Source organism: Hyalella azteca, unplaced genomic scaffold, assembly GCF_000764305.2.
Source record: "Hyalella azteca isolate HAZT.00-mixed unplaced genomic scaffold, Hazt_2.0.2 contig15032, whole genome shotgun sequence".
NCBI classification, from domain to species: domain Eukaryota; kingdom Metazoa; phylum Arthropoda; class Malacostraca; order Amphipoda; family Hyalellidae; genus Hyalella; species Hyalella azteca.
The window spans coordinates 104,147-121,907 of record NW_025944898.1 but is presented as its reverse complement, the minus strand read 5'-3'; the positions used below and the strand labels follow the sequence as shown (position 1 = coordinate 121,907).

General features: G+C 36.5%; 1 protein-coding gene across 1 annotated transcript; it reads left to right on the top strand.

The window, feature by feature from the left end:
• The first annotated feature begins 11,007 nt into the window (after positions 1–11,007).
• Positions 11,008–16,019, top strand: LOC108679504 (transmembrane protein 45B). Its single transcript, XM_018168131.1, has 6 exons — positions 11,008–11,230; positions 11,747–11,986; positions 12,489–12,612; positions 13,185–13,293; positions 13,641–13,757; positions 14,082–16,019. The coding sequence occupies exons 1-6, from the start codon at positions 11,176–11,178 to the stop codon at positions 14,379–14,381; spliced, it is 945 nt and encodes a 314-aa protein (XP_018023620.1). The 5' UTR covers positions 11,008–11,175; the 3' UTR covers positions 14,382–16,019.
• The last annotated feature ends 1,742 nt before the right edge of the window (positions 16,020–17,761 follow it).

The window sequence follows — 17,761 nt, the reverse complement described above, 5'->3', positions numbered from 1 at the left end:
CCTGCAACGTATAATTTCTTTCGAGTCTGAGCTATCAGAATATTATACCGCTAATGAAATGAGATTATACGTTTTATCACCAGATGGTATTGTTGTGGACCACCAGGTTCGCATGAACTGTTGTCAGGAATAATAGTCTTTTCTCGTCAAGATATACTTAAAATCCAACACCACAACACAGATATAAAATTGGGTAAGGTTACAAAGTTAATCGAGACAATCTGGAACAAGACATATACAGGCCGAATAGAGGGATCCTTACAGTCCGCTCTCTAAAATCCGAATGAATCCGTTGGCCCGACACCAATCAGTAAAGCTACGATTCTCTCTAAAATAATCTTACAACTTTTACATCCTAATTAAAATACATCCTTTTCCTATACACTATGCATCAAGATATTACACATTATTAATCCTTAATAATTAACCTAGCCCTCCACAGTATAGCACTCAATTTAGAACATCTATCCAAGTGAAAACTAAGCTAACTATGTTCATTTTTGTTTTATTATGACATTGCTATTTAACCAAGATTTTGAGAGCAAGAAATATTGCCTGGCATTCTCACCTTATCTTAATTAAAAACGCTAGAGAGATCAGCTCCAAATAATGGTTGGTCTGCGAATTTTTCCCAGAAGAATGTGGTTGTCTACTTAACTCTTTCGTTTTTTAATAAAAAATCGCCGATATTAGCGCCATGGTATTAAACTGAAAAGCTTATTTACGAGCACGCCCGACATAAAAAATTTCTGTTGTCTATTTTCTAGCATTCGTATACTGCGTCTTTATACTTTCGTATACTTTATTCAAGCATTCGTATTTCGGGTGTCTCTTTTCTAGCATTCGTATACTGATAGCAGATTCGTATACTGTGAAGAATCATCAATACGTGCGGCTGCGAATTATGATCGTGCTCTCGGCCTCTCGCGAGTGATTGTGCGAACTTTTGGATTGTAGCTTCCCAAGTAAATTTTCAGAATGAATTGGAGATTGAAAGTGTAAACTGTAAATTAATCACGGATGAAGGAATTTTTATCAGTACCGTACAACTAAAGAATATTTGATCCATTTCTTATCAAAGTTTGGTGGTTAACATGTTTGCATGTTCATCGTCAAATACAATAACTGGGTGGTTTATCATATCACTCAAACTCCATTCCACTCCATGGATGTAAAAGCTGTGTCTTTATTACTCATGCATTCAAGTCGATGGATGAATAACCTGTATGTTAATAATTATTGCATTGAACTCCATGGAGAAATTAACTGTGCATTGATCACTTGCATATAATTGTATGGAAATATATACTTCTTGTTCATCACTGTTGCATCAAACTCCAAGGATACATCAATTTAGTGTGTAACAAATGTGAATTTTTACTCTAAGAAGACATCTACTGGGTATTTAGCCTATATCTACAATATCACGCCAGGTCTTAATTGTCGATATGTGTGCACACTACCAACTACGCAGTGTTCTGTCACTCTTAACGCTAACTATTTTTTTTCGTTTCACATATAAAATACGTTATTAGTTGTAAACATTTTTGGATAACACTTTTTGATTTTTCATCAAAATTTAGTTAATATCTGTTGATTTTGGATTTAATAAGTGATAATTTAAAATTAATTTACCAGCTTAATTTTTTTTCTCTTTTAAAAACCAGTTTTTAATGTTAAAAGAGTGGTCCCCAAAGAAGCAGCGCTGTTTTATCAACTAAACACCGTCATGCTGCTGAATTTATGCCCCAAATGCGATATAGCATATAATTTAGAATACTAGCTTACATGTTACTATAATGATCGGAAAAACCTGGTTCTGCTTAGCGATGTTCTGTGGTCTCATTTTTTAACCCTAGTTTAAAGACAAGCTTATACCGCTTCAAGGGCTTCAGCGTTGAAAAAGTTGCCATGCTAGAGTCACAAAAAATTTGTAGTCTCGGTCTTTGATAATTTCACTCGCTCGGGCATCCTTCGATGTCGAACAGACAAATTATTTTCGAAGAAACTGGTTCTTTTTACCACGTTTTTCTTAGCTTCGTTTCGTGTCTGTCTGTCATCAAAAATTCAGACCCTAATTTAGAGCTCTTCTGAACATCCTAGAAACTTGAAATTTGGCATGCATGCTTATGCTGCCTAACAATTCAAGATTTGATCATCAGAAATAATAATTAAAAAAAAATTTTAATTAAAAAAATAAAAAAAAACACTAAAAATTCACGGTCTGGAATTGAGTTTTTTCTCGAACATCCACACTTGCCAACAATGGAAATTGATTTGAATTGCTAAACTTGCTAACTAAAAAGTAGAAAATAAATAAATATAAAAACCATTTTTAAAAACCACGTTTTTCTGGTATTTACAAACCTAAAAATGATGAAATAAAGCAAATAAAAAACTTTAAAAAAACACGTTTTCTTAACGGACAAAAAAGAAAAACATTTACTCTTACATAACATTAAAGTTATTTAAAATGTTATGTAATGTTACGTTAGAGTAAATGTTTTTTTTTCGACCGTTAAGAGAACGTGGTTTTTAAAAGTTTTTTTATTTGTTTTATTTATTATAATTACAGGTCAGAATGCCGTTTCCCAGTATGGATTATCACTGAAATTATATAATCACGATTCTTTAATCCTATAATTCCGTATAATGTTAATAATAATAAATCGAATAAAAGTAAACTAAAAAATGACCTTTTCATTCCCATATTTTTCATAGCTAATGTAAGTCGAATTCAATTTTTTGGAAATTTGAGAAAATTTCATTTAATTTTTGATCTAATACTTTCTTCTCCCCAGTTTTGCAACGTCCTTCAATCTTTTCAATTTAATAAATAATTAATTAAATGTTAAGGTCCATGTAATATGCCGAAATGATTATTATCCTGGATACGTGGCCTAACAGCGGCGCCAGGCTTCAAACATGCAAGCTCTGAAAAATATATACAAAATTACATGTTTTTCAAAGTTTGTGTTCTTAGTTTATTTTTTGCTTGAAGCTTTGCACCGGAAATTAAGAGGAGCTGGTCGAGAGCGTATTTACAATATACACGATCCTATAGGAATACTGACTTGGAATTTTATTCTGAATAGAAGAATTGAGTGACACTTAAAAATACAAGTTAGTTCCAGTAATAAAAAGATTAGAATAGATTAGATCAATCACATTATTGATATGTGATGTTTAATTGCGGTAAGATTCCTTTAATTATAATTATTATTATAGTATTATGAGCAATCATAAATTTTACTTAAAAATGAAATTAAAGTTCCACTTAAATTTGAAAACAAGACTTTCCTTTCTAAATGTGGGTTTAACCAGGTCCCTCTCTAATAATCATAATATTTTTTGCATCGGTATACCGTAAGCTGGACTATGGCGGCGTGACCATGTTTGTTTTTCAACTTCTTATTCGAGGGCGGAAATTTTCATCCATTTCACCCTGCCGAAATGCAGGTCTGTGTCATCCCGCGTCTGCAGTCCACATCAATCATCGCTCGGTGTCGATGATAAGGTAATGAGGGACTGCATGACATCGCTTCTCTATCATCTGTTTTTAGTTACACGCTATACCCTGGGTATGCATGACAAGGGCCTGCATGACATCGGTACTCTACATCTGTTTTTAGTTACACGCTATACCCTGGGTTAACATAACATAACATAACATAACATAACATAACATAACATAACATAACATAACATAACATAACATAACATAACATAACATAACATAACATACATCGTAGCAACGCCGGTTTTAAAGAATGGGCCAAGCTAGCCTGTCGGTTATTCCTATTATGCTCTGGACTTGTCTCTTCGAGATCTGAGAACTGGCCTTTTGACCAGATCTATCCAAACTGCCGTTAAGGCTAAGTAGTTGGGAAATATTCTCCAATATGTGAGATGCATGGGAAGCAATTTTAGCTGAAAAATACACTCATGCAGAGCTTCATCTATTCTGTTCTTGAATGCATGTATACTAGAAGCGCCAACGATGCAAGCAAGGAGTCTGTTCCACTTGTCGGTGATTGATTCGAAGCGACTAGAAGTGTTGTCGCATTGAGAATTTGCCCCGGAATTTTATTAGCTTATAACCGTACCATCTTGTGAAGGTTCTTCTTTCATATTCTAGGAATCCTGCTGGAATCTTGTTAAAATCATGAATATACATGTTAACATCGATGAGGCCGCCACGCAGACGTCGATAAAATGGAAGTTTCATAATCGTTCATCTTTCTTCATAAGTAAGCCATTCACTCCTGGAATTATTCCTGTTACACGGGTACGCGAGAGCGACAGCTTCATCGTTTCTTAATCAATTTACTCATAGAAGCGTTTGATTAGTCCAAACCGTTTATTGGCTTTATTAACTTGCGCTTCAATATGATTTGAAAAATTCTGCTCTTCGTCGAAATAAACTTCAACGAAATAAATTTCAGCTCATCGTCGAATTTATTTGCCACTATTTAATTCGCAATCATTACATCCTCGTTGCGCCCCTGTCTTTTCATATTGCAAGATTGCTGATACTTCTCAGTAATAAAACGCAGCCGCCACGTATCAGCCCAATCAACAAGACTATAAAGACCTAAAACTGCATATTTTTCGGCGCATACTTAACTGTATTCAGATAGCTTCAGGTAGATCGTTTATGAACGCAACGAATAATACTGGACCGAGTGCACTACCTTATAGACTGCCGCGCATGCTGTGACCAGTCCGATATACGGTCCCGTTAATACTGACCCGTTGACGTCTTGTTAATACTGACCCGTTAACGTCCCGTTAATACTGACCCGTTGAAGTCCCGTTACTACTGACCCGTTGACGTCCCGTTAATACTGACCCGTTGACGTCCCGTTAATACTGAGCCGTTGACTCGGTTGATACTGACTCGTTGACATCTACGTATAAGAAAATATCTGATCCATTAGAGTAGATTTCGTGGTATTCACAAGGACTTTGATTTGCACAAAAGCTGCTCATGCGGATCACTGTCAAATGCACTGTCACTGGTCCAGTAATTCAAAGTGGATATGAGGTTATTGGTGCAGGGCTTGCTGGCTATTAAGGTATCATCCCTCAGGTATCATCCCTCAGGTATCATCCCTCAGGTATCATCCCTCAGGTATCATCCCTCAGGTATCATCCCTCAGGTATCATCCCTCAGCATTCGGTATCATCCCTCAGCTCCCAGCGCGAATGACAGCTGCCTATAGTGGTGCTCGTACTTTACTATTACGATCTCATTAATTTTTTCTAACATGTTTACTGATTTCTGTCTTACCCGCAAATATATTAAACATTCCAGAGATGCACTGAAGTTTCTGTGAGTTAGGAGTAAAAATGATTTTCTCTATTGATGTTTTTCTAGAGGAAACATACTTATGTACTATATACTGTATATACTATATAATTGTATATATACTATACTATTATCATACTCCATGTACTGCAATTTTCCTACGTTATGTAGTGTATTATCCACACTGTAATCAGGTATAATAATTCATTGTGTTCTATCAGCCAATCCAATTTCCAGTTTGGGGCTCATCGGTCATGAAACCTGACTTTATAAAACTTCGACGTAAAACATAACAAAGCTCTATTAACGTCTAGTAACACTAGCACTTGTGAGCGATGTACAGTGCAAGCAGCATGGCCTCGTAGTGACTGACAACTTTATGATAATATTAGGATTTTAATAAAAAAACGGAAAAAACGGATAGAAATTTTTCGACTTTGTATGAACAGTTCCGCTCAACTGCTACGAGTTTTGAGGGTATGAAGTAGAAAAAACATTTGTCGAAAGGTATGAAGTTTACAAAACAGGAGTTGGAATGGCATGATGCGGACAAAAAATGAGTAGGAAGGGCATGGAGGTGAAAAAATATTTGTTTAAACAGCATAAAGTGTACAAAACACGAGTTAGAAGGGTACCAAGTTTAAAAAAATTAGGTCAATGAGATCGAAGGTCATGTAGTAGTCAACATCCGAGTTTGAATAGTATAAATTAGGTGGACGTAAAATGCGCTTGAAGGATTCATGAGTAAGCAAAACATGACTTGAAGGTATAAATTATACAAAACATTCGATCCAATGCTGGATAAATGGATAAACTAATGCTGGATAAATGGATAAATGGATAAACTCGCCTGTTGATTATCTTATTCATCCCTCGCACGCAGAATTTTTGCTTGATATGACGCAGAAATAAAGCCTGATCGCGAGGCAGGAAGTACCTCAGAGATCAAAATTTTCCACTCGCTTGCGACGTAGCAAAAATTTTCCTTTATTTTATAAGGAGTTCGGGCGCGTGGTTGCCAGTTGTTGCCTGAACTCAGTAGCGGTAGGACGGAACAATACAAAGATATTATTCGCGACTTCGCATATTTAGTTGGATTTTCTCATAAAATTTTACACGATCCCATTGATAATGAAACCATATTTTTTAATTGTTATGCGTAGATTTATGCGCATAACATTTATTAGTTTTATGAATTGTTATGCGTAGATAGAAGGTAACTGTAAGTTAAATTTTAAAATAATAAATAATACCCCAAAGTGACTGATAATGTAAATAATAAAACGAGTTTAGATATCAATTCTGTTTAACAAACGTACATGGTGCACACATTGAATTTATAAAGTTGGCTCTATTGGTAAATTTATTTCTAAAAAAATCATGCACGATCTGGTTTTAATTTATGGATGTTTAATTTTGATGCGAAAAATTCTTCAGAGAAAAAATTAATGAATTAATTTTGATATAATGATACTGCAATATGATAAACGGCGTATATATAATAGGAACGTAATGGGATATAATGGTGTCCATTATAACAGAAATGTAATGGGGTATAATGGGGTCCTTTATAACAGAATTCTAATGGGATATGATGGTGTCCATTAAAACAGAAATGTAATGGGATATGATGGTGTCCATTATAACAGAAATGTAATGGGATATGATGGTGTCCATTATAACAGAAATGTAATGGGATATAATGGTGTCCATTATAACAGAAATGTAATGGGATATGATGGTGTCCATTATAACAGAAATGTAATGGGATATGATGGTGACCATTATAACAGAAATTTTTCAAATAATTGACGGTTGGCTGGCAGCAGCTACATTGTGGACTAGAGTTCTGATCTGTTCTTGCTTGCAAGTCATAAAGTTAATAATTAATAATTTGTTGGTGAGATTTTAATGAAAATAAATTCAGATATTTGACGTGAGAGATTCAGCGCCCGATAAATAATCAAATAAACCCAATAATTAATAATTGGTTGGATGAAAATAAATTCAGCTATTTTACGTGCGGGAATAAATACGATAAATAAAAGATAAATAATCAAGCAAATAACACGATAAATAATGAAGTAAACCCAAGTTTCCAACGAAGTAGTATAGCCACCAGACCGGAGTGACTACTACACCGAATGCATCAAGTATCTGATATCAATTAATAAACTGTATGAATATTATCAGTGCGTCCCGAGCTTAAAGAGACTGGAAATGAGTTGTAATAGTTTCTCAACAAAAAAAATGAAACTCAAGTTTGTTGATTTTGAGAGAGTTTCATGCTGCATTGCAGTTTGTATGGCATGAAACTGCAGTTCTCTTTATCAAATTGCTTGAATTTTTGCTATAATTCAGTCCCGCATTTTTTTATTTGGAACGCACAACATAATTTATTTTCAATATCGGCAACATCCACCAAATACAATCAATTTTCATCCGAATAAAATACCTAATATATATATATATATACTTATATGCAAGCTTGATTGAAAATTAGAAAATGCTTTTATTAAATATTCTTCTTCTTCTTCGTTTTTTCAATGTGTCGAACAAAATTTCATGCTGGCACCGGGAGATCAAAAAGCAGGTCAACAAATGACATTTTTATTAATGGAATGCGACGTAGAAGTGCTAAACGAAGAAAACGAATGCCCTCAACGCTATACAACCAGCACTGTGCGCACTCTGACACAAAGGGCTTTCAAGACATGCTCATACGAGAGTGATTTGAAAACTGAACTCAGAACGTGTAACCAAATCCTAGTAGATAATGAGTTTTAGAAAAAGAACAATCGACACTGAAATATAATATTATCGATACAGAAATAACCGAACCAACAATGAAACAATTTCTAATGGAACCGACCCAACTGAATGGCTTATGGCGGAATATTCGAGCACTAGACGGAAATCCCAGACAGGAAAAAACTTCACCTCGAGCTAACATCGAGCTCGAGACCCGCAATCAACTTGCCCCATAACATTTTGAATTTTTCCTCCGCTTCGCCGTGCAAAAACAAGAGGCAGAATTATAGCATAGCGTGCAGCAGCAACATAACATAAAAGCAACACAAAACTGACAGGAGGCAGAATCAACGCGTGCAGCAGCAACTCAACATGAAAAAAACCAAAACCAAAAACCAGACGAACAGAGGCTACAAAGTAGATGAACGAGTTCTATACAGTCAATCGTCCATAATAATATCAAGAGCACAACGAATAACAAAAAAAAAAAATAAAACTTCTGATCTGCTACAAAAATAAGAAAATGAAAAACCTTGTCATGAATAATAATCCCTGCAAAAATCTGGACTACCTCAAGGAACTAATGTTGTTTATAAATTTTCATGTAATATGGAAGGTTGCAGGCTTCTTCAAAATATAAACTTAATTGGTTTAGCACCTTAAGCCGCCGTTTATGGAGACCATGACTTTACTAGCAAGACCTTAAGCCGACGCACATGCCATCTACAATCTGGAGGACCTAAGAACCACATGCGGGAGGCTCACAATGAGACCATCACCCGAGCGACATTGGAAGCCTGCACCAGCATAGTTATGCGGCGCCCCGACCCATCGAGACTGGCGATAGCTGAGGCCCTCATTATCAAGAGCGAGTCTCCAGCCATCAACCTCCAAACTACAGGATTCGTCCGGACGCTGAAATTATTTTCAGAATAATTTTAAATTTAGATTTCGAATTATATCCCCAATAACCTTGGTTTTTACTACTGTCATTTCAAAAGTTCAATTTCAAGTGTTGCAAAACCTTCACCTGCTTGATAATGAAAATTGTATTTTCGAAACGTCGCATTCCATTAAAATGTCATTTGGTAACCTGCTTTTTGATCTCCCGGCGCCAGTATGAAATATTGTTCGACTCTTTACAAAAAAAAAAGAATACGAAGATTATTAATAAAAAGCATGTTCTAATCTTCAATAAAACTTGCATAAAAGAAGAGCTTCTGACGAATTACACCAATATATATATATGTACATATATATACATATTTTAATACTGCAATTCGTACCGCATGAACCTTATAAGCCAATTAACTCATGGCTTACATATTTTTTAGTGCACGTAACTCGGAATAAACCAATTGCCTACATTTTGTTAAAATTGCCTACATTTTGTTTGGAAGCGTGACTTCCAACTTATCTCTGAATATTATATTAAATAAAAAAAATCTACTGGGAATTATCTCTAATTATCTAATTAATATCGAAATCATTTCTATGTTTACGTCGTCCATCTTTTCTTTACGTTCAGGAATTTCTTATTTTAACCAAGAGCGTTTATTTCTTCTGCCTTCAGCCAGTTTTGTGTTGCTTCCATCTTGTATTGCGGCTGCAAGCGTTGATTCTGCCTCCTGTCAGTTTTTTTTATGTTGAGTTGCTGCTGCACGCATTAATTCTGCATCCTGTCATTTTTGTGTTGATTTATGTTGTGTTGCTGATTCTGCCTCCTGTCAGTTATGTGTTGCTTTCATGTTGAATTGCTGCTGCACGCGTTGATTCTGAATCCTGTCAGTTTTGTGTTGCTTTCATGTTGAAGTTGAATTGCTGCTGCACGCGTTGATTCTGCCTCCTGTCAGTTTTGAGTTGCTTTTATGTTATGTTGCTGCTGCACGCACTATAATTCTGCCTCCTGTTTTTGCACGGTGGACGGAGGAAAATTCAAAATGTTATGGGGCAAGTTGATTGCAGGTCTCAAGCTCGATGTTAGATCGAGGTGAAGTTTTTTCCTGTCTGGGATTTCCGTCTAGTGCTCGAATATTCCGCTATAAGTCATTCAGATCTGCCTAGGTAGAACTGGCCAGCCTATCCCTTTATAATTAATGTAACGTTCTGTCGATCTAAAGCGAACGAGGAATTTCGTTGAAATTTTGTGATGGTTTTCTTCAAAATCCACTAGCATTACTTTATGACATTTCACTTGAGTTACAACAAGAATTTTCGTAATACAGGTAATTGACATAATATTCTAGAAATTGGCAAAATCGGAATTCATGTGCATTTGATGCGATTTGGTGTGGATTGTTAAAGTGATGAATAAAATCCACAAACGCTGATGATGGATTCTAGTTAAATTAAAATTCTATCAAATGCCCGCCATCCCTCATTATTCTACAAGTCTTGGTAGACATTTGACTAGTGAAAAGGATCAAAACGTTGAAGAATCCTTCTTAAAAATAAAGCAAAGTAATTCATTAAATTTTCAATTTGTATGCATAAGTTGATATTCATTTCTTATATACAATTAACCAAAACTTTATGACTAACTCAATCGCGGCACAAGTAGCTCAAGGCATTATAATATAATATAATATAATATAATATAATATAATATAATATAATATAATATAATATAATATAATATTGATTCACAAGGGGTCCGGCCTTTGGAACCCGATCTTTTCATAACTGACGATAGATATTACCTTAAACCATATAAATACGCTGGTATCTAAACACTCAATGCAAGCGTTCGCCTGTGATCTGAATCGTAACTCGTAATTGTCTTGTAAGTGCGCGATCAATTACATACAGTAGCAACACAACTGAGTAAGGAGTAGAGTACTCGATCATGCCCTGCTTTGGCTGTTCGTTCTATCGATGTTTGGGCCCGCTTTGCATGATACGGAACCGCAATTTCGTCAGCAGCAAATGACTTTTACAGTTGAATAGCAAAAACTTTTTTTTGTGATTCACTTTCCAGAAGGTATCCATTTCCTGCAAATAAAATTGTATCGAGAAGTAGCATCAAACTTTCAGCTGCTTTGTTGACTAAATTGTAATGATTTAGCGGACTCATCTCTTTGGGAGAAGAACAATAAAAACAAATATCAACAGAGATGGAACCAATGCTTCAACACGCGATGCATAACTTCACTGAGCCGCAGTTCAACAGTAAGTGCTCGAAGAAAACTGCAACTTTATTTTACTTTATACTGGAATAATGTGATTTGATTTGGCTTCACACCCATCTATGCGATTCATTAAGCATTATGTGTTATGTTAAGGTGCCTGGCAAATATCTATTTCGAACAAAAAGATGTCTTAAAATAATTGTAATAAACAGAATAATACATTAATGATGATGTAGCTTCTGACATTGACGGTACTTTGCTACTGCGTTTATGGACCTCAAACTCCTTCCCGTGATTAATGTGTTATTATGAAATGCTTTATGCATTGATAATTAACAATCCAGTACGTTAAAATTTGCTTTACCTGCATCAATACAAACAAAATAAATGTATTGTGTCAGAAACTCAGAACTATATGAGATAAGTGGAATAGAGGGTTAGGTTAGGATTAAAGGGTTAAAGTTCAGGCATGTTTCATAAGAGCAGACGGGGCAAAGGGTTAAGTTCAGTTTCGTCACCAATTCTTGCAGCTGAAATCCATCCTCCTCCCTGGCAGAGTATGGGATCCCAGAGCGGTTCGGAGGGCACATAATAGCAGGGACCTTCTCAACCCTGGTGGGGCTACGGTGGCTGTTCTGCGCGTTCAAGCGCTACTACCTCTGCATGAGGGAGGCAGCCATCAAGGGGTCTATGAGACGCAAGTTCACCAGCAGTTACGTGTACCCGAGCACATGGTTCCCTGGCCTGCCCGTGGAGGCCGCAGTCCTTACATTGTTCGCCTTTGGACTCGTATTTAGTGAGTACCGTTCTTGGTATTGTGTACTCTATAATAAAGTAGTAATTATTATTATTTATTCTTCGATGAGCTGTTTAGGATCTTGTTAAGGATAAGCACTCCAGTATGGCCCTTTTGAAAAATCACACCCTAGTGTGTCATTGTTAATAAAACACAATGTAATTTATTTACATTGAATTATAATTCTTAAAAAAAATGTTTAAAAAGACCTAATTTGCTCTTAGTATTAATTAAACTAACCTTGTTAAGAATACACACCAGAGTAATGTTCTTGTTATGAATACGCATCCCAGTAACGTCTGGAAGTGCTCATTCTTAACAAGATCCACGGTTTTTCCATGGCGAAATAACCATTAAAAACTGCTTGATATTTGTTTACTAGCCGTACGGACCTACATGAGCAGTTGAGCACCGAGCAGTGGTGGCGAGAAGATGTTTTTATATTAATGAACCATCAGCATAGACATTTTCTTTAACTTTCCCTGTGTACCTCGATGTGCAGTGGAAATCCAGAACGCAATAGGGCACCCAACAGATGAGCATCACCTGGCGCAGAACTACATGCACATCTGCTTGTTCTCCCTGTTGGGAATCCCTCCCATCATCGCCATCTTCAGGCACTTCAGGTTAAGTCATGTCGAGGTTTTTACGTAAATGTAATCAAAATAGATAGTACAGGAAAAATTCTTTATTTGTCACTTGTGCCTTACAAACAATGATCAAAACTAATTTTTGAGTCCAAGGTTTTCATATTTGTTATAATTTTATAAGTTGAAACACAGATTCGTGGTGAACCTGTTTAACTATGTGCCTGCGCATAAATTACCAGAGGCGTCAATATGCCAACCTAACCTGTAGGCTCGTACCAGCCGTCACCGTCAGTAGAAGAAAGGTTTCGTTAGGTTAAGATTAAAGGTTTAAAGTTCCGGTTAAGATTAAAGGGTTAAGTTCAGACTAAATCAAAACGGGCTGGTTAAAATGTCAAGTTCAGGCTTGTTTCAAAAAGCAGGGTGGGCAAAGGGTTAATTTGGGTCTTGTTTCGTTGAGCAGGAGGTGCAAAGGGTCAAGTTTAGGCTTGTTTCATGGAGAGGGGTAGTCAAAAGGTAAGAGGCAGGCTTGTTTTCTGTGGCGGGGTGAGCAAAGGCTTCACTCTTTAAATTTTAAAATAACGAAAAAACCTTAATTTCACACTGTCCAGGTATCCTGTGCTGCCAGGTATGGAGTACCTGACTGGAGCCGTTGGGAACGCGTTAATGAGCATGCTTCTGGTGCAGCACACGCTGCACCAGAACGCGATGAACAAACAGGTTAGTAAACACTTGTCTTCTAAATGAATTGCAGTAACTGTTGCAGCACTGAGTACTATAACACTACTCTCTCCTGATGTAGCAACTTGAATATGTTGTGAAGTTAAATGCACCAAAAATATATATACATTTTAAGGTTTACTGGCGGAATTCTGACACCAAATAATTCAGATAGAACTTCGTATCTGACATCTCTAACATTAACATTACTTTAATTTAGCAATTCCTTCTTGCTTCAAAAAATTCCTTTTTGAAGCAATTCCTTTTTGCCCCCAAACATTTTTCTTAGAACTATTCTTTTTAACTTAATGTTCACTAATTCAAGTCTGCTACGATGTGCATCACAGGCACACCTTCACCAGGTGATGTTGTGGATGACAACGGCAGTTGTCTTCATCGGCGAAATGTTAAACATGGACAAGCCGATCTTCCCTGTATTCCGCGGCTTCATGTATTGCTTAACGGTGAGCAATTATGCGTAATTTCGTGAACTAAATTGATTCCGATGGTTAAATTTCTGCAATTTCATTAAAGGCCGCCAAAAACAAAGAAAGATTCCTATTACATTAATGTCCGTCGCGTACTAAATGATTAATCCATGCTTATCTGCGAATTCGCATGACTTGAAAAATGTATTGATTGTCGGTATAAGATGAAGAAAATATAAGAAAGTGACCTTTTTAGCCGCTTTAACTCTTTAATAGGACAGGAAAAAGACATGTATTATTCATTTATAATTCATATATTGTGACCAAATCTTTAATGTGTTCGTTTCTTGATCTCGGCAGGGAAGCTTTACTGCTCAAATGGATTTCATTTTATGGCCTCTTCACGGCAAACCTTGGCCCGCTGAGGATCATTTCTATCTTTTCATGGAGACCATGACTTTGACGTGGCACTTTTTCGCGCAACTCGTCGTCACTGGCGTCATCAGCTTCATCGCACTTGTGTTCGTCAAGCGACTTACGCCATCCCAGGTGACGAAAGAACTCGACATCAGCCTGGGCGGCGGCGCTAAAGGCATATATGCTGACGAAGAGTCGATCGAGGGACGATATTGTTTGTTGAAATATTGCGATGACTATTGAACATGGTTTATCCGCGGTGAAAACTGCACACAATTTATGATTTCACTTATTATGGTGAAAACTGTAGCTAATGATGTAGTTAGTTATTTTAGTAAGTCTTGTTGTGAATCTAATGTCTGTGGTGGCAGTGGTTGTAGAGAATGTTATTCTAATGTTGCTAAATGCCGATTGGAGCGGAATGGATCGTGTTGTGATATGGCCTTCTGGCTAACCAACAAATTATGCACACTGTATATATATTTCTTTATAGGAAATTTCATGAATTTGCATGAAACTTGAAATGTTCACTCGCAATATATTAGTCTCCCTAGGAACTTGCAGTGTTACGATCACCAAACTGAAATGAAATAGGGCAAAAAAAAGAACACAATACACAATCGTTTTGACTGAAGCTAATCAGGGAATGCTTTTATTTTTTTTAGAATGGGAATATTGTAATTATTTTCATTCGACGGGTCAATCATGTTTCTGATCGCTATATAATATTCTGATATTGTTTGAATAGAGCGTCGATATATCTGACTTAAGTTATATGTTAGACTGTGTAAAACGTAGGTTGAGGGTAAATTAATTATTAACATGAGTTTTGAAAGTTATTTGAAGATTGAGAAGGCTACAGGAATTTGGGATGAACTGTGTAAAGCTTGTATTAGGTGCCATTATTCTCAAGACCATGAGACCGAGGGTTTGTTTATAGTTTGAAATGGCGAGGGTATCAAAGGTGCTGAACCTTGTGAAACTCAAAACCGTCGCGGCGTCACTTCGAGGGTATAGGCTTAAATGTGGGCAACACCAGCATATAAAAGGTCCCTAAAATTCACGCAAAAGATTGTTCTGCGGAGGTGACCGACACGCGAGTACGGTCTGCAGTCTGCGGACGTTGCGACGGCCGCGGCCGTGAGGCCAGTGGTTTAGACGTTGTCGAACATCGACGGTCGCGAGAAACCTAGACTTATCGAAGCAGCTACGATTCCTGTGAGCACGTCAAGAAAATATACAAGGGACGGCCACGACTTTGACATATTAATGCACGGTCAACATCAAGACTACGGCTGCGACTCAACCGTGAGACAATGCAAAGTTGTACAACGATTAAAACGCCCGGTATCAGAAGATTCACGTTTTCGAGCACTGCGCAACAACAGTTCTCGTCGGTACGGTCATCAGAATAGTACGGTCACAACTCTAATTAGAAGGACGGGACGGTTACAGTCATCAACCGCAGTACGACAACGAGCTTGGAGAATATCTTCGACTATGAAGACGAACACCGCTATTCCGAAGTACGGTCGCATCATAAATTCTGTGGTTAGACCGGCCGTGAGACATCACTATAGCGCGGGAAATACGGCTATGAAGAAAGAGCAACTGTTAAAGGGGTTGCGAGGATACAGCAGCGGTACGGTCACTTGGAATACGGCTGCAAACGTGCGCGTGAGGTACGGTCGTTGCGGGAGTCGTACCATTCTACTGGAGCGTTCTACGGCTCAACGTTTCCTGGTAAAAATAGAAGATTTTAGTGGTGTTAACTAATAGCTTTTCAATTTTGATTGTGTTCAAATTACCTTTTTCATGTACTAGAGATTTTTTGTAAACGTAGGACGTGAACTTGGATTTTCCAATTTAATATGAAATGTACCAGTGTTTCATTAAAACCCTCTCTCTCTGCACGATTTTTGCCGTAACCTATTTCATTTAAGGACTTACAACGTGCCGTTACTGACCACTGCGGACGCAACGTGACCGAAATCAGAGCGATTGCCGATATAATAACAGTATAATAAAAGTAAAATCTCAAATCTATCTAACTTAAAAAACTCCTATTTAATCATGTTATATAATTGACAAATTATTTTTATTGAGTGATTGATTATGATACTGCTGCCGTCATTTCGTACTTGTGCCGTAGAAGGAATAAAAACTCTTCTGTATTCATCGAATATTTAATTGTCTTCTTTTTAACATTGAATGGTCGTTTGGAAATTCAAGCAGGATTATAGGCTGTTACAGACTATCATTAATCTTAACTTATTGAATTCGGGACCCCCTATAGTGAAATCATTGTCTCGGATGGTTAATTACACGTAAGATAATTAATTACAATATATGTAAAAATAATTAATAAAATATATTGTAGAATCGCCTGCATAATTATAAATCTAATTACAGTTTGTAATATCATTCAAATTTAACATTCCATAGGTAATTTATTTTATCACCTCATTTTAAGGAAAGGGAAATTTTCGATGATGAATTTGAGCCTGCAGTTTTATTTGTCGTAAAAAGCCTATATTTTCAGTATTGAATGACTGTTTTTTCGTTTTTTCATTTTGATGTAAGAACTTAAAAAAAAGGTTGAATGTTAAATGGTAGCCGACGATAATTATTTATTAAAATGAAACAGAGGCCGCACGAAACGTGTATTTGCTCTTCTTCAACTAATGTATATTTTTACACTATATTTACGATAACAGTATGCACATAAAAATTATTTATTATTCGAGCAAATACAAATAAATTTGAATACTCAATTTACAATAATACAACACAAAATAATTGTCGTCTGTTGGTCTGAAATTCATTTTAACGCATAAGAAATAATTTTTTCGGACTCTACTACTGTTAGACTCATGAAAGTATGTTATTAAAGGCTTTAAAAGAAGTTAAAAAAACTATATCAACTGACAGGAAAATCCCAGAAGTCCGGCATTTGCAGTTTTTTCCGCGTACGTATATATACGAGCTGCCGCGAGGCTAACGCCTAAAAACTAGTTTTACTCTTATGTCTTGGCTAGATCGCAGGGTATAAAGAAATGCTCCAAATTTCCCCGCATCCCCACACACTGAGCCTTATTTAGAAGTTTATTATTGAAATGAACTAAGTTGCAAACAATGTTCACAAAGAAGTTTCTGTTTTGCCACATTTCTGTCGACTGAAGGGAGATTTAGACTTCCACTATAAATAGTTGCAAGATTAGTTGCTGTGACAAATTGTCGCGAATCTAACGACGCTTCGAATGCGAACATCGAATTGCATATAAACATCGAATTGCACTGTCATTGAGAGGTACTATATCTGCAAGTCAGTCACATTTTCCATCTAGCAAGTGCAGCTAAACTATGAAATGCTACTGCCTTACTAATGTTGTCAGAATGCATTTTTTTAATGCGCACATACGAGTGCTTCAAATACCACTGAGTTTCAACATGATTTTTTTGTGTAACACAGTTTTTAATTCCTCTGCTTCACTAAATTTTCAATAGTTTTCTAACCGATGTTTAAGAATCGATAGTCATTCGGGGCTACTTGAAGCCCCAAATTTTCATTTACAAATCTGGATGCACAGCGTTCATGTGTACTATCCATCATTCCTAACATG